Below are 22980 nucleotides of genomic sequence, written 5' to 3'. Positions count from 1 at the left end.
GATATATGACTTACAAATATTTTTTCCCATTCTATGGATTATCTTTTCATTTTCTTGATGGTGACCTTTGAAGCACAAAAGTTTTTAATTTTGGTTAAGTCCAATTTATCTGTTTTTTTCTTTGCTTACTTATGCTTTGGATGTCATATCTAAGAAACTGTTGTCTGTCCAGGGTCACAAAGACTTATGCCTGTGTTTTCTTCTAAAAGTTTTAGAGCTTAGGCTCTTACACTTAGGTCTTTGCTCCATTTTGAGTTCATTTTTGTATATGGTATGAGGTGGGGGTCCAGATTCATTCTTTTGCTGGTGGATGTCCAGTTGTCTAGCACCATTTGTTGAAAAGACTATTCTTTCCCTATTGAATTGTCTTGACACCTCATCAAAAATCAATTGACTGTAAATGTGAGGTTTTGTTTCTTTAGACTTAATTTTACTCCATTGATCTATACGTCTGTCTTTATCCCAGTACCACACAGTCTTGATTACTGTAGCTTTGTAGTAATTTTTGAAACTGAGACGTGTGAGTCCTACAACATTTTGAGATTGTTTTGGCTGTTCTGGGTCTCTTGAATTTCCATATGAATTTTAGGATCAGCTTGTCAATTTCTGCAAAAAATGCAGTTGGAATTTTGATAGGAATTGCCTTGAGTGTGTATATCCGTTTGCGAGTATTGCCATCTTCACAATACTGAGTCTTCCAATCCATGATCATGGGCTGTCTTCCATTTATTTAGGTCTTCTTTAATTTCTTTCAATGATGTTTTACATTTTTCGGAATACAAGTCTTGCACTTCTTTTCTTAAATTTATTCTTAAGTATTTAATCCTTTTTGATGCTATTGTAAGTTGAATATATTCTTGATTTCATTTTCAGGGTTTTCCTTGCTATCATATGGAAAAACGATCGATTTTTGTATGTTGCTCTGGTTTCCTGAAACCTTGCTTAACTCAAGTAGTTCTAATAGTTTTTTCCTGGATTCCTTAGAATTTTCCATGTACAAGTTCATGACATCTGAAAATAGAGATAGTTTTAATTCTTGCTTGTCAATCTGGATGTTGGCTAGAACCTCCAGTACAGCGTTGAAGTAGCGAGAGTGGACATTTTTGTGTTGTCTCTGATCTTGGGCGGATCAGTCATTTACCATTAAGTAGGGTGTTAGCTATGGGCTTTTTGTAGATGCTCTTTATCAGGTTGAAGAAGTTCCCTGTTTTTTTTTTTTTTTTGAGGAAGATTAGCCCTGAGCTAACATCTGACACCAATCCTCCTCCTTTTGCTGAGGAAGACTGGCCCTGAGCTAACATCCGTGCCCATATTCCTCTACTTTATATGTGGGACCCCTACCACAGCATGGCGTGCCAAGTGGTGTCATATCCACACCTGGGATCAAAACCTGCCAACCCTGAGCCACCAAAGTGGAATGTGCGCACTTAACTGCTGCACCACCGGGCTGGCCCCAAAATTCCCTTTTATTGCTAGGTTGTTGATTGTTTTTATCATGAAAAGGTATTGGATTTTGCCAAATGTTTTTTCTGTGTCTATTGAAATGATCATGTGGCTTTTGTCTTTTATTACATTCGCACAGTACATGACATTGATTTTCACTTGTTGAAAAATATATACTTTGTTATTTTTAAAACTGTAGACATTTTTGGGGCTGGCCCTGTGGCCGAGTGGTTAAGTTCGTGCGCTCCGCTGCAGGCGGCCCAGTGTTTCGTTGGTTTGAATCCTGGGCGCGGACATGGCACTGCTCGTCAAACCATGCTGAGGCAGCGTCCCACATGGCACAACTAGAAGGACCCACAACGAAGAATATACAACTATGTACCGGGGGAGCTTTGGGGAGAAAAAGGAAAAAATAAAATCCTTAAAAAAAAAAAAAAAACTGTAGACATTTTACAGTAGAACATAAAGAGCGTATTTTAAATGTAGAGCAAAAATTGACCAACATGAAATAGACACTTCTTGTTGCTTAAGATAGGAGAGTGCCTACGTTTCTGCACAATGAGATGAATGGTTCAAGACTTAAGGACATCTGTTTCAGGATTGCTTTTTTTTTTCTTTTTTTCTAAGAAAGATTCCCCCTGAGCTGACATCTGTGCCAGTCTTCCTCCACTTTGCATGTGGGTCACTGCCACAGCATGGCCACCCACGAGTGGTGTAGGTCCACACCAGGGAGCCAAACCTGGGCCGCCAAAGCAGTGTGCTAAACTTAACCACTAGGCCATGAGCTGGCCCCTCAGGATTGCTTTTTTTCTTTTTTAAATTTCATCTTTTTTTCTTCAATTCATCTTTTCTTCAATTTTTTCTTTCCTTCTCCACGCTAAGGCTAATGAGGAGAGAAATGATGTAGCAGTAGAATTGAGAAAAAGTTTGTGACTGACAAACTGTTATTTACTATCAATCGTTGATAGTAAATGCTAATGTGAGTAATGGAAAAGGTCATTAACAAGGCTGATATCCTTAGAAAAAACTCAGAAAACAATAGGATGAGGCTTCTATAAAAATAAAGAAATAAAAAGAGAATGATTTCCACTTCTACAATTTTAAGTTTCCCTTAAATTATGGCTGGAATTTAGGAGTTTGTGGAAGCTTTGAGATGGTTGGGGTGCTTAGGTAAAGTGATAGCCTTTGTAGAACATCTCTGCTTATATTTATTTCTAAATTATTGGGTGATAACGTCAGTATTAATGTGAAAACTGATTTAAGCAGAAAACAATATTTATGCTAGGAAAATAATTTTTTGGGGGTTTTAAAAACGTATAGGTTAAGGAAGGGGTTATATTACACCAAATATTGGGAAAATAAATGGTTAATATGGGAGGGAGATGTATTTTTGTAAAACAAAAGGGTAGAATAGTACAGTTCAGCTGTGGTTCTGTCTCTGGGTTCTGCGAGTTTTGCTGTCACATATGTTGCACAGCTAGGGCTTGGCTCCCCCAGCACATCCATTCCTAATGCGAATTTTGTCAGTTCATGGCAAGGGCAATTCAGAAATACATTATCAAGCCATTTATTAAAATGGCCTGATAAAACATTAACAAACATTTAAAACTACTTTTATGAATCCCAGAGCCAGAAACCATCGTGCTTCCAGAATCAAGCAATAGTTTTTCGCACTGTAGAATTTCAAAGCCAGCTTCTGTGCCTCCTGGCTTTCCCCTTTCAATGCTTCTCCCTGGGATTAATCTCCTCCAACAGGAAAGTTAATATCATGGAAAATGCTGATTCCAGATTTACTTAATGTAGGTGATTCCAAATTTCATATTTATATGTTTTCTCTTCTTGCACCAAATAAAAATCATGCAAACTTGTCTGGGGTCTTAGTACTTTGCCCAGTTAAATATGCCACAGGATTATTGGCTTGAAAGACAGCCTGGACCTGCACAAATTTAGGGGGGTGGTAAGCAATGATTGTCAATTAAGCCATAATTGAAGCACTGGCATGAGATTTCTTTAGGTTATTCTATCGTGCTACCAATTGAATCAAACAGTAATAATTCTGTAAATTTGAGAGTGTGGTAAAATTCTGAGCTGATAGATTTTAAAAATCATGTCTGCTGGGCAGAGCTCAAATAATTACAGTACTCTGTGTTTGTGTGGTGCTGTCATACTGTCCAAAGGGCTGTTAAAAACAGCAATATTAGTTCCTCACAACATACCCATGAGGAAGAATGGTCCCCTTTTTCTAGATTGGGTAAACTGAGACATAGAAAAGTTAAGATACATAGAAAGGTTAAGTAACACAGTTGGGCTTCCAGTCCTGGCCTCCTGTCTCCCACTGACTTCTGTCCATGAGCTATCACCAGTTCTGGAATTTATCTTGGAATTCAAAACTTGTATTTGGATCTCGTTAGATGGTGACTAGAATGTGTACAGTGGATGATTTAATGAATTATCCTGCATGCTAATTGGTATTATGCCGTTTGAATGCTTTCCTCTCTAGAATAAATATGGCGGAGCTTTCTGAGACAGAAGGACCAGTAGATTGGAAAGAACGATGTGTAGCTCTGGAGTCCCAGCTCATGAAATTTCGAGTTCAAGCAAGCAAGATAAGAGAGCTCTTAGCAGAGAAGGTAAGCTTTTCTCCCTAACCTATGTCATTAAACATTAGAGTTTTGGGGCCTTTTCCATTTATATTAAATAATATTAGTATTTTGGGGGGTAAACACTTTAAAAATATGAATATAATTTAGCTTTTTGTCAGGGCTTTGAGGCTACATTTGGCGTATTCTTTTGCCAGTTTTAGAGTGGATTGGACATTAAGACCAAAATAATTTCTTTGCAAATATTCTTTGGAATATCTAAGAATTGTGTGTATTTGATGAATGTGGAGTTCATTCATTCCAGAGAGAAAAGCTGTAATTTATTTGATTTTACTAGAGGAACATGACAGCATTTTGATCTCCTAAATGTTTAGGAAAATCCTTTTTAAAGTGATGGTACAGGAACCTTCCTTATTGATAGTAAAATGTGTTTATACTGTATGTGAAAGCGTGCACCCATTTAGGAATTTGTGTTGACTAACTATATATCACCAAACTATCGTCTGGACTACGGTTGAGTTTAATATAATTATTTACTTCTCTTAATAGTTCTAATCATGTAATTAAAATTTCATTTATGTCATAGGAATTTTTTTTGCATATTTGTGTATAAAACTGGTAGATTAATTCATTCATTTGTTCCTTCATTTAGCAAATATTCATTGAGGGCTGATTTTGTGCCAGATACTTTTTTTTTTTTGAGGAAGATTAGCTGCCAATCCTCCTCTTTTTTTTTTTTTAAAAGATTTTTTTATTTTTTCCTTTTTCTCCCCAAAGCCTCCCTGTACACAGCTGTGCACTCTTCGTTGTGGGTTCTTCCAGTTGTGGCATGTGGGACGCTGCCTCAGCGTGGTCCGATGAGCAGTGCCATGTCCGCGCCCAGGATTCGAACCAACGAAACACTGGGCCTCCTGCAGTGGAGCGCGCGAACTTAACCACTCGGCCACGGGGCCAGCCCCAATCCTCTTTTTTTGTTGAAGCAGATTGGCCCTGAGCTAACATCTGTGCCCATCTTCCTCTGCTTTATATGTGAGACGCCTGCCACAGCATGGCTTGATGAGTGGTGCTAGGTCCTCGCCCAGGATCTGAACTGGTGAACTCCGGGCTGCCAAAGCAGAGCATGCGTACTTAACCACTATGCCACTGGGCCAGCCCCCCAGATACTATTCTTAGTGCTACAGTTACGTCTCTGAACAAGACAACACATGTCTCTATTTCCAGGGAACTTGGGTTCTAGACCTGCTCTGTCCAGTGTGGCATCCACTAGCCACAAGTGGATGAGGCTAGTTCAAGTTGAGATGTGTAGCAATGTAAAATACAACCAGATTTCAAAGACTTAATATGAAAAAAAGAATGTAAACTATCTCAGCAATAATTTTTATATTGATTACATGTTAAAATGATAATATTTGGATATTGGATTAAATAGAAAATATTAAAATAGATTTTACCCATTTCTTTTTCCTTTTTTGATGTGGGTACTAGAAAATTTAAAATTACACATGTGACTCACATTATATTTCTGTTGGACAGTGCTGTCTAAATGGATGGATAAATGATATCAATGGTCATACAAAACTGATCAGAAGAACTTACAGGTGGTTATTCAGACTGCATAATCCTTTTGAGATGGAGACTGGTACATGTATCACATCTTCAAAAAAAATCTTAAATCTTCCTTTCATTGCTAGCCAAGAATCTCTTAGCACAGGATTATTCTAATAAAATCCAGTAAAACATCACTCAGTTTAAACTTTCATATACATCATCTTCAATTTTGGGGTTTTAACGTCTTTCAGGTGAAAAGAATAAAGTTATCCTGTTCACTTTGGGTGAGGGGGTGACCCAGTAATAGGCTTTGTGGAATAAATCCTCAATATCAAATTGCTTTATTTATCACTACTAGAATAAAAATTATGTCCTGAGAAAAAATCCCAGTTTGGATATTTCCAAGTTGAGCAAGTTTATCCTAACTCAAAGTTAGTGACTCACGCTTTGTCTTTTGCTCTTCTCTCTGTAAAAATCATTTCCCAGGTTGTATTGTTATTTATCTGGTATTTTCCACAATCCCAACCACCATTACAATGATTTTTGTCAAAATCACCAGTTATATCCTTGTTGCTGAACCTCATGGACACCTCCCTTGTGTTGCCTTAGCTGTTTGGCAGTTGGCCCATTGTTGACCACAGCCCCCTTCTCAAAATTTTCTTGGTTTCCTTGACATCTGTATTCTCCTGATTTCTTTTTGAACTAAACAGAAGTTATGCTTTTTTTGGTTCCAATTAATTGACCTTTAAATTCTAAATGTTACGGCAACATTTGTTTTCTTCTTTAAAGGCACGTTGCAACAAATTTATGACTGCCCATTTAAAAATTTTTTAAAGCGTCACTTTCTCTATAAGTGAAATTGTAAACAGCTTTTTGATTATTAATTTATGTTATTAGATTTTCTTTTTCCTTTGTCAGTAAATAAATATTGAAAGGAATATTATTTCAAAAGTACTATTTTAGTTGTGGTTTCTGTTTCTTCTTCATTCTTTTTGTTTTTTGGTCTTCTGTATTTTGTATCTGTTGACTCAAATCCTTTGACAGATCTAAGAGATGGAATTATTCAAATGTGTTTTATGCAATGGAAAGTGGGTAAGTATGCCAAGTTACTCATGGTTTTCCAGTAAATATATTCAACACCAAAATGGGAATAATGCTTTTCACAATATTTTCTTTTATATTCCATTATGAAATATTTTTCTCTGGATTAAAAATTATTTTTGGTACCCACCCATGTTTTAATAAAAATACCAAATGTTTATTGATTTATTATGTGCTAAGCACTTTATAGATATGATTTATTTAATTCTTATAACAACCTGTGAAATAGTAAGTTCTATTGTTCCCATTTTTACATATTAGGAAACTGACACTTACTGTGTGCCAGGCAATCTTCTAAGTGCTTTATATATATTAACTTTTTAATCCTTATAGCAACCCTATGAGGTAGGTACTAATATTATCCTTATTTACACAGGAGGAAACTTAGGCACATAAAAGTTATTTAACTTGCCTGAGTTTATGCCAAAAAGTAAGTGATGGAGCCAAGATTTGAAACACGGCTTTCTGCTTTTAGAGCCTGCTGCTTAGCCATCACCCTATATGGCCTCTCTAATGTAGTTTTATTACCACATTCCTTGCTTTCTCTGATATACTTACCCACCCATCTGTTCTGCCTTCTCCTATTCAGCCACGCAACATATAAATCCATCTCTGCTTGGGGGCAGCTTGTGTGTGTTAGGGTGTGTGTATGTATGTAGTAATAACAATTACATAATGTTACAAATTTTTCCAAAGCAAATCTTATTGCGTTGCTTCTGCATCCAACTTGAGTCAACTTATGCATTCCAGAGGCTAGTTTGGTCCCATCTATAACGTCTGGTATTGTGTTAGAACCAGTTTGCCCAAAGGCTCATCCCTAATAGTTCTCCATACCTTCCCCATCAAATGGCTGCAGGCCCAAGGCTGAAGATTCTTGAGAGAATACTAATTTGATTCTTCAGCTCTTTGCCAGGAATTCTGTCCAACTTTTCTTTCCTGCGCCGTTCTTGGTTCGGTTTTATTGGCGCTGACTATAGGCAGCTAACACTAGGTGCCAGCTATGGTTCCTAAGCCTTTACTGCAACCATTAGCTAGTTTAAACCCCACAGTAACCCTATGAAGTAACTATTATTATCCCCAATCTAAAGATGTTGACATTAAGACTGAGAGTATTTGAGTAATGTGCCCAGTATCACACAGCTAACAAATAGCAGAGCTGGCATTAAACCTTAGATCTTTCACACCTTTTTGTGATGCAGCCAATAGAGTGCCTGGCACATAGAAGTAACTCATTATTGTTTTCCTGTATCTTTCTGAATGGACACACTGGTTAAGTGCACAGGGAGATGACTTTAACCAATGTAACTACAGCTTGTTGGGAGATATCTTTCTGACTTTTCTTTTAGGAAAAGATGTGTGAGACAATCTCAGAGTGTTTTTATAATTAAAGATAGGTTTCAATTGTATCTTACATATTTTTGGAGATGGAGTAGGAGAATACATGGGATTTTTTTAAAAAACTATTTTGCACCTATTTTTTTTTCCATCACAATTTCCAAGTAACTTAGCATATTGAAGCTTGTGAAGAAAAAGGCCTTATTGAAGTCTTGGGCAAATACTGCTGTAAGTGGGAGAGGTCTTTAGAGGAATTTAAGGAATGGTGTTGGAAATATCTCTAGTATGCCAAATATAAACTCTTCAGGGAAGCTGAGATTTAAGTAGTTTTTCTACTTTACCGTATTGCTAGTTGGTTTTCTAAGTCAGAGGGGGAAAAGGAAGGATTTCTTTTTAAATTGCAGTGAGTATTATTTCCTATGAGTTGGATTTTCAGTGAAAAAGAAAGGGTGAAAAATATGAAGACTTTTCCCTTTGGGTATCAGCGTGGCCCACGTAACTTCATTCTGCCTTTACCTGTTTCAGCATTTCTGTCTGGGATTTCCTGCCACTTGACCTTCCTTTTGTGAATACGATTCCCCTGAGGTGGTCTAGGATTCTGTCATAGGAATGAGGAGTCTCTGGACAGCGTAGTATTTGCTTTCATATAATGGTCCAGTACAACACCACAATTACCATATTTAAATGACTCATCAGTCCTCTTCTGATATTTCACAGTGCGTAACAGAAATTTTACATGCAACGACAATAAGACTTTGCAGGCTGATTTAAATGTCATTCTGTGGGCTACTGACTACAGATATTACTTATTATAACAAAATAAGTAAAAATGGTGATAGGCTCTTTCATGGGTCCTATGGGGAAAAATCGGGACGAGAAATACTTAGTGGGGAATTGCTGTCCACATCAGTGAGTGTGAGGGTGCTAAAGTCTTCTGCCTAAAGTACCCGACCTATTAAACAAGTGTATGTGTATACAATACATGGAACAGCCAGGGGCCCACTGAGTATTATGTGTGATGGAGTTATGACTCAAGATCAGTGGCAGGTTTCTCTCTGCCACTGGCTGGTGTGTTCACTCTGGCTACAGAGGGCACTTCCATTGCAGCAAATCAAAGCAGGAGGTTTAGATTTACTACTTCATTTTGTTGTTATATAAGTGGCCTGTTCATAAAATACTTATTTTTGTCCAAAGGCTGATATGGGGCAACAGATCGTTTCAAGTTTCTTTTAGTGACTTAGTATGGATTGGTTGTGCAATTGACCCAAGCTTTACAATGTAGTCTATGTTGTAAAAGTAAAAACTTACTTGAGTATTTCCTGCATTGCTTTTTTTTTTTTGGATTTTGCAAAGTTATTTTGCAGCTTAAATGATTATAAAAACAATCACTCAAAATTAAAGTATTTTCTTTCCTACTACCCTTATGTTTAAACTGATTTTAAAGTGTCCTAAACTTTTTTGGGTGCACTTAATTTATGTTTACATTTATGCAATGTGAAGTGTTTAGTATTTATGCTCTATAATATAGATTGTGAAAATATAGTGATTTTTTTAATCAAAGTTTATCCTCGCTTTTAAATAATTTTTTAGAAAGAGTTGAAACCTTCATCCATTCATTCATTTGTTCTTTCATTCATTTGTTTGGCAAACATTTACTGAGTTTCTGTTATGTGGTATTCATTACCCCTGCCTCAACCATTGTTATGAAAGTAGATTAATACACCTGAACTCTGGGGAGAGACTACTCAGCTTATTTTCTATCCAGTGGTACAATTCTCTTAGAATCTCAAATTCCAAATTTAGCCTCTGTTGGTTATACCTCTGTCCCTGTGTTTCCTTCTGCAATAGGTTCCTTGAGAACGTGCAACTTAAAATTGTTCCTATTATGAATGTTAATGTGATTTTAAGTACCAATAAAGGATTCCTTAGGCTGAAAGAATCGCGTACAAGGGACAAAAATATAGACAAATGCTTTGCAGCTAAGAATTTTGTGGTTTCATGTATTTGGGACTAATTTTCATATGGTCCTGTATAACTTTACACTGTGTGTGGTGTTTATAAACACCAAAAGACCTGTGGTTCAACTGAAAGAGCATTAGGGAATCAGAACGTGAAGACTCAAATCTCAGCCGTGTCACTGGCTGGGAGCATGAGCTTATACAAGGCGTACTCATTCTGAACATTAATTTCGTAATCTTTATAATGGGAATAACAATTTCTGTCTTATGATGTGGCTGTGAAATACTGTATTTAAAAGTTCTGAGTTCCTAAACCCTAATTAGAATTTTTAAAAAGTTCTCTTCTATTCCTTGAATTATTTTTCTTTCCTCTGGGGTTATTTTCCTTTTTTAAAAATTTATCATTCTAACTGGTTTTTTATGCTTTTTTTTTTTGGTGAGGAAGATTGGCCCTGAGCTAACATCTGTTGCCAATCTTCCTCTTTTTTTTCCCCCTCTCCAAAGCCCCAGTACATAGTTGTATATCCTAGTTGTAAGTCCTTGTAGTTCTTCTGTGTGGGATGCTGCCGCAGCATGGCTTGATGAGTAGTGTGTAGGTCTGTACCCAGGAGCTGAACTGGTGAACCCCAGGCTGCTGAAAGCGAATGTGTGAATTTAACCACTACACCACTGTGCTGCCCCCTCCATTTTTAAGTTTGTTATTTTTTTCAGGTTACAAGCTTTTCTCAAATGTCTGATGATCTTTGATGGTCCGTTTATATTTAAGAATGGGACATCTGAAAAGTTGACCTAAAATTGTGTATAAATAGTCAGTGCAGGTCAACTATCAATCTTTGCTGTAGGGTGAGTGGGTGGGAGACTGCCTATTACACCATGAGCCCATAAATGCCACCATTGTTGGACTAGTGCCCTCCAAACAATTTATTCAATTTTTTAAGAGAAGAACATTTCAATTTTTTAATGGGGAGTAAATGCTTAGCTGCTGGACATTTGGCACATGGGGGTAAATGAGAAGGTTTCAGGGAGTTAATTGACTCTAAGGGCCACATATTTTCTATTAATAGTCAGTGTTGTCAGCTCCACCCATCACTGCCCCCTCTAGGTCTTTACAGGGTTCTGCAGTGCGTTTAGCTCTCAGGAGGAGAAACTCAGCACCCTCCAATCCTTATTCTAGGCTGTGGTTTTTATCATTCTGCTTCACCAAAACCAAGGAGATTAAGTGAATATATGCATATTTAATGATGAGCTTGTTCCTCCGTTCCTGGCCTTCTTCTCCCATGTGACTCCTAAAATGCTGGCAGCCAAACATTTGTCCTACAGGAGAGATTGAAAGTTTCTGGGGAATCTTAGCAGCCTAGGGGGAAAGAGAGCTGACATCAGTGGTTGCCCAACAGAAAGTCTGGCCAGATCGCCTAATGTTATGGTTCATGGTCAACAAGCCCCATGTATGTACTAAAGCTTCTAGTCTCCTTTTTAGTCCCTTACAGTTAAACATAAGTAAGCATCTCATGAATGTCCAGACATCTGAAGAAAGCATCTAAGTGAAAGAGAGAGAACAAATGATCAGAAAGAAACAATATTGCCTATGCAGGGAATAGGAAACAAAACAAGGCAAGCAAAACCCTATCATTTAATATTCGCAGAGAGAAATGATATGCATCCAGGAAACATGGCATATTCAGAGAATAAAAAGGAACTCTTAAAAAATTAAAAACATGGTAGAAGAAATAGCAAATTTAATAGAAAGATTAGAATATAAACTTAAGGTAAGTTCCTGGGAAGTAGAGAGAAATGTTAAAGAGATGGAAAAAAAGAGAGAAAAGATGAGAAATTTAGATGACCAGTCCAGTATGTCTAAGATCTGAATAATGGAACGTCTGGAGGGGAGAAAAATCAATGAAACAATGCATGAAAGTTTCCCAGAATTGAAGCACGCAAGATTTCAGATTGAAAGCATCTACCAAGTACCTAGCACAACAGATAAAAACAGTTTCACCCAAGACACATCATCATGTAAGTTTAGAATGTATAAACCAAGGAAAAGATTCTGCAGGCTTTCAGAGAGAAAAAATAGGTCACATACAAAGGATCAGAAATTAGAACAGATTTTTGAGACATGCAAGGTCTCATGTAACCTTTCTGAGGAATTTCCAGAAGGATGTTCTTGATTAAAAGGAGGAAGTAAACCAAGAAAGCAGAAGGCATAGGATGTAGGAAACAGAGATCCAATGTGGGAGAAAGTTGAAGGGCCTCCCCAAGAAGACAGCTGTGCCCAGACAGAGAGGGGAGCCAGTCCAGATGAATATAGGTCAGAGGCTCTGGGAACTTGAAGAAGATGAAATTGGTAGAAAAGCAGATGTGAATGAACATCTTGAGAGGTGATTTAGACAGTGGTGGGAATTTGGGGCTGAATTATTGGTAAGTTCGTAGAAAGCTATATAAATAAAAGAACAAGACACTTACCTCTTGGGAAAAAAGTTAGGTAGCTAAGGAAGATGTAGTCATAGTTTACTACATGGTTCATCTCTGAATATCATACATCTAATATCATACTAATCCAGAATAGAAATTTAACCAAAGTTAAGATATAAACATATTGGAAAAAAAGAAGATATAAACATATTGGAAGAATGCAAGTGTATCTGTGTTGAAGGTGAGATCAAAGAGCTAAATCCTAATTCTCCATCCATAGAGGAAGTAAGTAAGAAATCACTAAACTAAAAAAGTTAACAGAAATAGAAGCATGTTGTTTAGGACATAAAAATAAATATTAAGAGACTTGTCTAAAAGAGTGTACATATTTTTATTAATAAATCTTAGGGAACTAGTTGATACTTTGTGTATTTATGCCTTTGATAAACATAAAAGCAAACAAAAACTAAATAAAATTTTGAAGTAAATGGACTTGTTCAGTCTTTTGAGGGGACGTCTTAATAGGATGTTTCTATGGAAATCACTATCTAAACAAAATAATTTATTTTGAATTTTCAGACTATATAAAAAAAAAAGCGTTACATATTTTGAAGCTAGGTGCATTCAGGATCAGGATTGTTATATCTTCTGGGTATCTTCTTGGTGAATTGACCCATTTATGATTATTGACACTTTTTATTGGTAATAAAATTTTTGGTGTTAAAGTCTCTTTCGTCTGATTTTGATATTGCATTTAGTTAGTATTTGATTGGTATATTTTTCTATCCCTTTACTTTCCATTTCTTAATTACATTTTTCAAGTATGCTCTTTTAAATAGTATATAGCTAGATTTCTTTCTTTATGCAACTGGTCAGATAGTCTCTTTAAATATATCTGAAATCATAATAAATGTATCCTGTTTCTATATATCAGGTTGGGGAAGTTTTCTTCACCTCCCCCGACAGCCTCTGCCCCACCCCGGTGCCCATGCTTTTTTCCCCTCTGGTGCTTTGGAACCTGTAGACTGAATTTCTCTTCTTTCAAGTGGTTATCCTTAACTCTTTTTTAAAAGAAAGGCCAACATAAATGCTTTATACTGTAATAATGGAACTGGAAACTCAGTGTGGTAAGGAAGTATTAAAGAGTTGGCGATAATTACAAAAAAAAATCCCGAGGGTAGCATTGTGGTGGGGGATTTGGTGAGGGAAGGGATGCAAACCAATAACAATGGAGAGCTGAGCATCAAAAACAAGAACTGCTGCCACTATTAGGATGGCCAACACTGATTTGTCTTTAGAAAACACTCTTCAGAAACTGTGTTTTCTAGAACAAAAACAGCCCCTTCAATTTAAACTTTCAATCAAGCTCTTGAAATTTAGGTAATTATTCAGCTTTGATGAATACCAGAAGATGCTAAATATTGTGTAAATCCATTAGAAGCTGTAGAATGGAAAAATGTCAGGCAACCAGAAAGACTTTCATTGTCCTATCTTGTCCTAGATGGAGAACTAGTGATTTTTCCAGACTTACTCCTGAAGCCTGAGGTGGAGTGGGGATGGGTTGGGATAGGGTTGGATGGAATCAGGTTCTGGGTAGGATGATTAATACAACTGAGAGAGATCTTTGACCTTGGAGAATAACTCAGCCCTCAACAACTCCTTAGTCTGCCACGGCTTTGCAACAGCAGCAGACTTTTAATTCATAATATAGATGTGTTTTCATAAAAAGAAAAGTATAGATACATTTTAAACATAAATACCTTTTAAAGGCTAAACTCAAAATGGCACTGTGTCACCAGTGCATTTTGTGGGTCAAGGCAAGTCATAAGGCCATCCCAGAGTCAAGAGGAGGGGCAACGGACCTCATCTCTCAATGGGAGAAGTGGCATGTGCATACAGAAAGGGAAGGAATTGACGGTGGCCATCTTTGGTGGCTATCTAACCCTAACTAGTTGCTTTAATTCACTCAGATGTGTGCATTCCAGTTTGTGCCCTTGCCTCCCCACACTGCAGCTGGTCTCACAAAGGTCACTAATGACTTCCTAAATAGTATGTATTTATATATCTTATTTAATCATACTACATATCATTTACATGTATATTTCAATATGTCATTTACATCTTTATATGTAGATACATCTTTATATATATAACTTTTTATTAGAGAAGTTTTCAAATATACAAAAGTAAGCAGAATATTATAATGGACCCCATGTACACGTCTCCCAGCTTTAATGGTTATTAACTCAGGGTCAATTCTGTTTCATCTATTCTCTGACCCACATCTCCCCTTCTGTTATATTGAAGCAAATCCCAAAAATATTATTTCATCCATCTGTGTACATTTTTAATGACTGTATGGTATCTCCATATTTATATATTTATATATAAAACAGACAATCCTCTGTTTTTGGACATTTGTAGCTTTTATTTTTATCATTCAAACTATAACATTATAACTGCTACCACATATTTTTAATTAGTGAAATACCAACAGCTTTTTCACATTACCTTTACATATTTTCTTATTTTTATCCTCACAACTTCCTGTAAAGTATGTAGAGCAGTTATATTAACCCTATTTTATACACAAGAATTTTAGAGCCCAATGTCAAACTGTTGGTAAATAGTAAAGTAAGAACTAGAACCCAGATCTGTTGAATTAAATTTATTCATTTTAAACTAACCCTTGCTAACTTAAAGTTATTCATACGAGTAACACATGCATATCATAGAAATATGCTGCATTAAAAATTTCTATGTAGAGGACTGGCCCCATGGCGTAGTAGTTAGGTTCATGTTCTGCTTTGGAGGGTTTGGATCCCCAGTGTGGACCTAGAGCCGCTCCTCAGGCCATGCTGTGGTGGCATCCCATATAAAATAGAGGAAGATTGGTACAGATGTTAGCTCAGCGACAATCTTCCTCAAGCAAAAAGAAGAGGATTGGCAACTGATGTTAGCTCAGGGCCAATCTTCCTCACAAAAAAGAAAAGAATTCTATATAAATATTCATTGAACACTCATTAAGTATTAGATATTATGCTGGACACCTTCCTGTTTAATCTTCACATAAATGCTGTGAGGTAAGTGTTATCTCATTTTACACATAAGGAATGGAGACTTAGAAAAGTTAGATGACTTACCCGTGATTATACACCTAGTATGTAGTGGAATCTGGATTCTCATTTAGGTCTTCTTGCCTCCGAGTTCAGCACTCTTTCCACTGTTCCCTATATTAATGTTTCAAAGACTACCCCTTTTTTATTAAAAAAACTAAAATGACTTTTTGAACATGTCTTTTTAATTGACTCATATTCAAAGCCATATACATATGATTGTCACATCCAGCAAATTTAGCCTGTTTATTTGTAACCTTGTATCCCAAGTTCTGTGAAATGCTCTGTGTGTGTGTGTGTGTGTGTGTAATACTTTTTGTAATGGAAATAACCATTTTTGTAAGGTTATTACTTGCTACTAAGCTTTTAGAATTTTACTGAGTGACTGGTATGTGCAAGGTGTGGTGTTATGGAGGATATAAAGGGTACTCACACGTGAAGTCTGTTTTCAAGCAACTTGCATTGTAGTTGGGAAAATAGTATAAGGTAGAAATGCAATGCCATAGGAGCAGAAAAAAGTTATTTGGCAGTGGTAAAAATAATACTATCCTTCATACAGGCATATTGCTTTACAGATATCATTTCATTCAATAATTTATATCGAATACCTACTGTGTATAAAAACCTGTATTAGGGTATGTAACAGTGAGGCAAACAGACAAGGCTTCTGCCCTCACTGTTATCACTAGAAACCAAACATTTCAGAAAGAGAAATCTGACAAGATATTTGTATAGTCCTTGTCTTAGTCCATTCAGGTTGCTATAACAAAATACCACAGACACGTAGCTTATAAACAGAAATTTCTCTCAGTTCTGAAGGCTGGAAGTCTGAGATCAGGGTGCCAGCAACATTGGGTGAGGACCCTCTTCGGGGTCACAGACTGCTTGTTGTATCCTCACATGGCAGAAGGAGCTAGTTAGCTTCCTGGGATCTCTTTTATAAGGGCACTAATTCCATTCATGAGGGCCCCACTCTCATGACCTAATCACCTTCCGCAGGCCCTGACTCCTAACACCATCACATTGGGCATTAGGATTCAAACGTGTGAATTGCAGGAGGAACACAAACATTCAAAACCATAGCCCCTGGCCCCCCAAAATTCATGTCCTTCTCTCATGCAAAATACATTCATTCCATCCCAACAGCCCCAAAAGTCTTAACTCTTCCAGCATCAACTTAAAAGTCTAAAGTTCAAAGTTTCATCTGAATATCATCTAAATCAGATATGGGTGAGACTCAAGATATGATTCATTATGAGTAAAATTCCCCTCCAGCTGTGAATCTGTGACGTCAAACAAGTTATGTGCTTCCAAAACACAATGGTGGGACAGGCGTAGGACAGACATTTCATTCCAAAAGGGAGAAGTAGGAGAAAAAGAAAGAGTGACAGGTTCCAAGCAAGTCCAAAACCCCACAAGGCAAACAACATTAAATCTTAAGGCTTGAGAATAGTCTTCTTTAACTAGATGTTCTGCCCTCTGGGGCAGAGTCCTACCTTCCGGACCCTCCTGGAGGGGGTGGGAGATTTTGCCTCCTGGACACACGGCAGCATCCCCACACCCATGGCTCTGCTGGCAGCAGCCATGTGGCAGCTCTCATGGATTGGAGTTTCATGCTGCTGATTGTACCAATCTGGGTCCCAGGGGAGGCCCCACTCCCATCATGGCTCCACTGGGCGTTGCCCTGGTAGGGGCCGTCTTCAGTGGCTTCGCCCTGGAGATGGCCCTCTGCTTGGGCTGTGCACCTGTGACTCCAGGTGTCTCCATCCTTGTAAATCTAGGTGGAGGTAACCATGCCCCCACAGCTCTGCTAAAGGTCATGGCTTAGGCTGCACCAGTTTGGTTTGGGTCTCCACCTTGGTTTGGGCAGAGGTTGTCTGGCTTGTTGAAACCCCAGGCAATGGTCCCCCCACTTTTTGAAACTGAGGAGGCAGCACTGGTAATCTCCAAATTGCATTTAGGGTCTTTCTTTCCTTGTCTTGAGGAATAGCCTATGTTCACAGCCATATAGCTCTATGGTCCCACCCTGTAAAATCTAAGTCCTTCCTTCTTCCTTCCTATTCTGTTCAAACGGACTATTTTCATGCTACTGTGGCTGATAAGTCTGTGGGTCACACCTATACTAGTTCCTTAATCAAAAGATGGTTTGGCCACACCCTGCTCTTTCCTGAAAAAGCTTTCTCGTTTCTTTCAATATGGATAGGTTGAAAAACTTCCAGATTTTTAGGTTCTGCTTACTCTTTGATCAACAATTCCATCTTTAAGTCATTTCTCTGTTCTTGCATTTTACTTTAAGCATTCAAGAAGAACCAGGCCACTCCTTGAACACTTTGCTTAGGAATTTCCCCAGCCAAATATCCAATTTCATTGCTCACAAGTTCTGCCTTTCACAAAACACTGGGACACGAAGACAATTCAGTGAAGCTCTTCGCTCCTTTATAAAAAAGGCTCGTCTGTGCTCCAGTTTCCAATAACAGGTTCCTTATTTCCATCTGAGACCTCACTAGAATGGCCTTTACCATCTGTCATATTTCTACCAACCTTCTGTTCACCACCACTTAGGTATTCTCTAAGAAATAAGACGGCTTTCTCTGCAGCTTTGCTGGTCTCCTGGGCTCTCACCAAAATTGCTTTTAGTGGTCTGTCCATAGCAGTAGGTTTTTTTCTACAAAGCACCTCAAAATTCTTCCAGCCTCTACCCGTTACCCAATTTCAAAGTCACTTCCACATTTTTAGGTGTTTGTTACAGCAGCACTCCACTCTCAGTACCAATTTTCTGTCTTACTCCGTTCTGGCTGCTATAACAAAATATGATAGACTGTATAGCTTATAAACAATAGGAATTTATTTTTTATAGTTCTGGAGGCTGGAAGTCTGAGATCAGGGTACCAGCAAGATGAGGTTAGGGCCCTCTTCTGGGTTGTAGACTTCTTGTATTTTCACCTGGAAGGAGGGGCTATGGAGCTCTGTGGAATCTCTTATAAAGACACTAATCCCTCAGGACTTACCATCACATCGGGTGTTAGGATTATAATACATGAATTCTGGGAAGACACAAACATTCAGACCAAAGCAGTCCTCTTAAGAAACTATTGTCTTTATTGTTACTATTTTTATTATTTTTTTCTTCTTCTTCTCCCCAAAGCACCCCCAGTACATAGTTGTATATTCTGGTTGTGAGTGCTTCTGGATGTGCTGTGTGGGACGCTGCCTCAGCATGGCCTGACAGTGGTGCCATGTCTGCACCTGGGATCTGAACTGGTGAAACCGTGGGCCACCGAAGTGGAGCACATGAACTTAACCACTCGGCCACGGGGTTGGCCCCAAGACTTTACTTTTTTTTAGAGCAGCTTAAAGTTCACAGAAAAATTGGGGGAAGGTACAGAAATTTTCCGTATATTCCCTGTCCCCACACATGGATAGCCTCCCCCATTATCAACATTTCCCACCAGAGTGGTACATTTGTTACAATTGATGAACCTACATTGACACATCATAATCACCTGAAGTCCACAGTTTCACTCTTGGTATTGTACCTTCCACGTGGACAAATGTATAATGACGTGTATTCATCATTATGGTATCATACAGAGCACTTTCACTGCCCTAAAAAGCTTCAGTGCTCTGTTTATTCATCCCTCCCACCACTTGCCAACCCCTGGCAACCACTCATCTTTTTATTGTCTCCATAGTTTTCCAGACTGTCATAGAATTGGAATCATACAGTATGGAGCCTTTTCAGATTGGCTTCTTTCACTTAATAATATGGTTTAGGTTTCCTCCGTGTCTTTTCATGGCTTGATGGTGCATTTCTTTTAGTGCCAATTAATATTTCATTGTCTAGATGTACCACAGTTTATTTATCCATTCACCTACTGAAGGACATCTGGTTGCTTCCAAGTTTTGGCAATTATGAATAAAGCTGCTGTAAACATCTGTGTGCAGGTTTTTGTGTCTACATAAGTTTTCAGCTCCTTTGGGTAAATACCAAGGAGTGCAATTGCTGGATCTTATGGTAAGAGTATGTTTAGTTTTGTAAGAAATCACTAAAACGTCTTTCAAACTGGCTGTACCATTTTGCATTCCCATGAGCAATGAATGAGAGTTTCTATTGCTCCACATCTTCGCCAGCATTTGGTGCTGTCAGTGTTCTGGATTTTGGCCATTCTAATAGTGTGTCAGTCATTTTTTTTTTCACTAGCAAAATTTTACAGATCAGCAACTTGTTTGTGGGTTTTCCTGTTTTTCCTGGCAATCTCAACAGTATTCAAAACTGAGCCTCCACAGGGCAAAAATTCTCCTGAGAACATAATGTAGTTACATAGTAGAAGCTGACAATTGTCAGCATGTAGAATGTGATGTTGGCATGTGCCTGCCGGTTGTTTTTTCGGTTTAAGGAATATCCTGGACATGAGACACAATGCTTGTTCCAACTGCTTGCTTCTACAACTGTTGTTGTTAGTGCTGTTGAGTCAGTTCTGACTCCAGTGACACTGCGTACAGCAAAGCTGAACCCTGCCTGGTCTTTTTGGCCATCCTGTCACTTTCCCGTGCTGTATCAGACAATACTCTGTTGCTATTCATAGGGTTTTCATGGCCAACTTTCTCAGAATTGGGTAGCCGTTCTTTCTTCCTAGTCTGTCTTAGTCTGGGAGCTCCAGTGAAACCTGTCCACCATGAGTGACCCTGCTGGTATTTGAAATACTGGTGGCATAGCTTCAGCATCACAGCAACACACAGCTGCCATAGTATGACCACTAATAGACAGATGGTATGGTTCCCTGACTAGGAAATGAACCTGGACTGTGGCAGTGAGAGCACCAACTCTTATCCACTAGACCACCAGGGCTGGCTTCTATGTAGTGCCATAGTCTGTAACAATAACTCATTAAAACGCTTTTAGACGACAATACTTGCTTATTAAACATTTGAAATATTTTCACAAAAATTAAAGGTGATATAAGGTCCAAAGAATGCACTTGGGAAATATCTATTTACGTATCCAAATATTTGAAACCTCTTCCAGAATTGAGATCCCTGCAATAAAATGCCTTTGGAAAATGCCGCCGTGTGGACTGGCAGTTAAATTGCCATATATGGTGACAATGGAACGTTTTGCACTTTCGTTATCTAGTACAAATATAATGTGATACATATGTAATTTAAAATTTTCTAATAAACATTCATAAAATGAGAAAGAAATGTGAATTAATTCTAATACTATATTTTATTTAATGCAACATATCAAAATGTCATTTTAATGTGAGTCAAGGTTAAAAAACTACTGAGATATTTTATATTTTTTGTACTAGGTTTTCAAGTAACATATGTCTTATTGAATGAAGTCTGTATTTTACACTTACACCACATTTCAAGTGAATCCACACTTCAGGTGCTCTTGGACAGCACAGTTCTATCATTCCCCAGCCTTCAATCATTTTCTGAACCATTTGGAGACAAGAAAACCAGTGCGTCCTTGAAATAATGTCCAAATGCCCTGAGCCAGCGCACACCATGCATCATCACCGTCATCTTTTTGGAAGTCAGTCTTTTCAAAGTAACAGGCATATCTGAATAGCAGCCTTCTACTACTTGCTGAGAGTTATTAGACATTGTCTCTTGAATAAGATATGTAATTGGTTTTGTATTCAGTAGAGCTCTTCCTCCAGAATCCTCTACGTTTTCTGCCAGAGCTCCCGCGTGTTTTGGGCTGACTGCCACCTGCATATCTTCAGATAACTTTCAAGTCACACTTCGATCTGCACGCTTTTCAGACTTCCTGAGAAGGCTGTCTTTTCAGACTCTAAACTTAAGACAGTTCCTCCTTTGAGGGCGGCAGATGTTATAGCGTGGCCCAGATCGAAAGGTTGTGATGCGTCCCTAGTAAACAGGCGATACTTCAAATTTTCAGTGACAGCAAATGTAGTGGGACGTGAAAGAAGGAACCAGTTGTAGTTGTTGCTATGCTTTTCAAAGACGTCTGTAAGATTTCCTCATCTGTATCTCTGTCTTATTTTTTTTATATTAAACAGACTATCATTTTTAGTACTGTAGGGTTCTGCTTTGTCACAGTTTGGTCCAAGTCTCTTGCAGTACAGCTCAATACTGCTCACCTTTGGATTTTCCAAAGATGTTACAGCGACCACCGATACTTTTACTAAGCTCCATGCGTTGCACTTCTGAAATGTTTAGGAAATCTTTTGTTAGGTGGGCGAAGGTGACTGTGCCCTTGGTCTTGAGTTTTACCTCTGTGTGAATAATAATTTGCCTAAACATAGTTATCAAAACGCAGTAAATGGGGCCACCCAGTGGCCCGCTGGTTAAGTTCCTACACTCTGCTTTGGTGGCCCAGGGTTTTGCGGGTTTGGGTCCTGGGTGGACCTAGCACCGCTCATCAAGCCATGCTGAGGCAGCGTCCCACATGCCACAGCTACAAGGACTTACAACTAGAATATACACCCATGTACTGGGGGGACTTTGGGGAGAAGGAGAAGGAACAGAAAACCAGATTGGCAACAGATGTTAGCTCAGGTGCTAACCTTAAACACACACAAAACACACAGTAAATGCTCCCAAGCAGCAAACCCTTAAGAAATGATACGCTCAGTAGAAACCATCTTTCAGGCGTTGAGAACAGCGTGTGGCTCAAACGCAGGCGCAGGTTGGGACCTTGCCGCCCACGCGGCGGGGAGCTGGCTGCCCCGCTCCCCGCTGGTTCGGGGCTGGCTGGTTTCGAGGAGGGGCACGGCGTGGCAGCTATGGGCTTCAGGGACTGGGGTGCTATGAGTTTGAGATGTGCTAGAGGTTCTGGGCCTCTGGAATACCGACCAACAGTAAGATTGAAAATGAGCATACATCGAGCCACAGACGGCTCTGATGTTGACCATACTCCAACACTTAGAAAAAAAGAATTTGAAATTGTTTTACATCATGGTTGTGTATTCAATTCCTGGTATATATCTCATGTTAATTTTCATTGGGTCCTTTTTAAGGCTTTTGTTTATTTTACTTATAATATTCATTTTAGTAATTTACTTTAACTCTATGAACTTTTTTTGAGGGGGCCAGCCTGGTGGCATAGTGGTTAAGTTTGTGTGGTCTCCTTTGGTGGCCCTGGGTTGTGGGTTCCCATCCCAGGCACGGACTTAGCATCGCTTGTCAAACCATGCTGTGGTGGCATCCCACATAAAAGAGAGGAAGACTGGCGCAGATGTTAGCTCAGTGACATCTTCCTCAAGCAAAAAGAGGAAGATTGGCAGCAGATGTTAGCTCAGTGACAATCTTCCTCACAAAATATAAAATAAAAAAAATAAATCTGTGAACTTTTTGTTTTCTACAGAAATTTAAAAGACTTACCCCGGTGTTTTTTGTTTCTTTGTGCCCTACACTTTTTGTGGATGTGTGTGGTTAATCAGAGTCTCTTCTGTACTCTTTCCATCCCAATGTATAAGAACTAAAATTACTGAG

At 38.5% G+C, this 22980-nt stretch overlaps 1 protein-coding gene across 3 annotated transcripts in view; it reads left to right on the top strand.

Moving 5' to 3' along the window:
* The window catches only part of PLEKHH2 (pleckstrin homology, MyTH4 and FERM domain containing H2), a 101738-nt gene that overhangs the window by 3815 nt on the left and 74943 nt on the right, over positions 1-22980 (top strand). For all 3 annotated transcript variants that reach the window (XM_046662978.1, XM_046662977.1, XM_046662976.1), the window contains exon 2: positions 3944-4073. In XM_046662978.1, the coding sequence (XP_046518934.1) occupies positions 3951-4073 (123 nt within the window). In that variant the 5' untranslated portion in view covers positions 3944-3950. The remainder of the gene's footprint in view (positions 1-3943; positions 4074-22980) is intronic.

This window comes from Equus quagga, chromosome 5 (assembly GCF_021613505.1).
Source record: "Equus quagga isolate Etosha38 chromosome 5, UCLA_HA_Equagga_1.0, whole genome shotgun sequence".
NCBI classification, from domain to species: Eukaryota; Metazoa; Chordata; class Mammalia; order Perissodactyla; family Equidae; genus Equus; species Equus quagga.
This window is presented reverse-complemented; position numbering and strand designations above follow the sequence as displayed.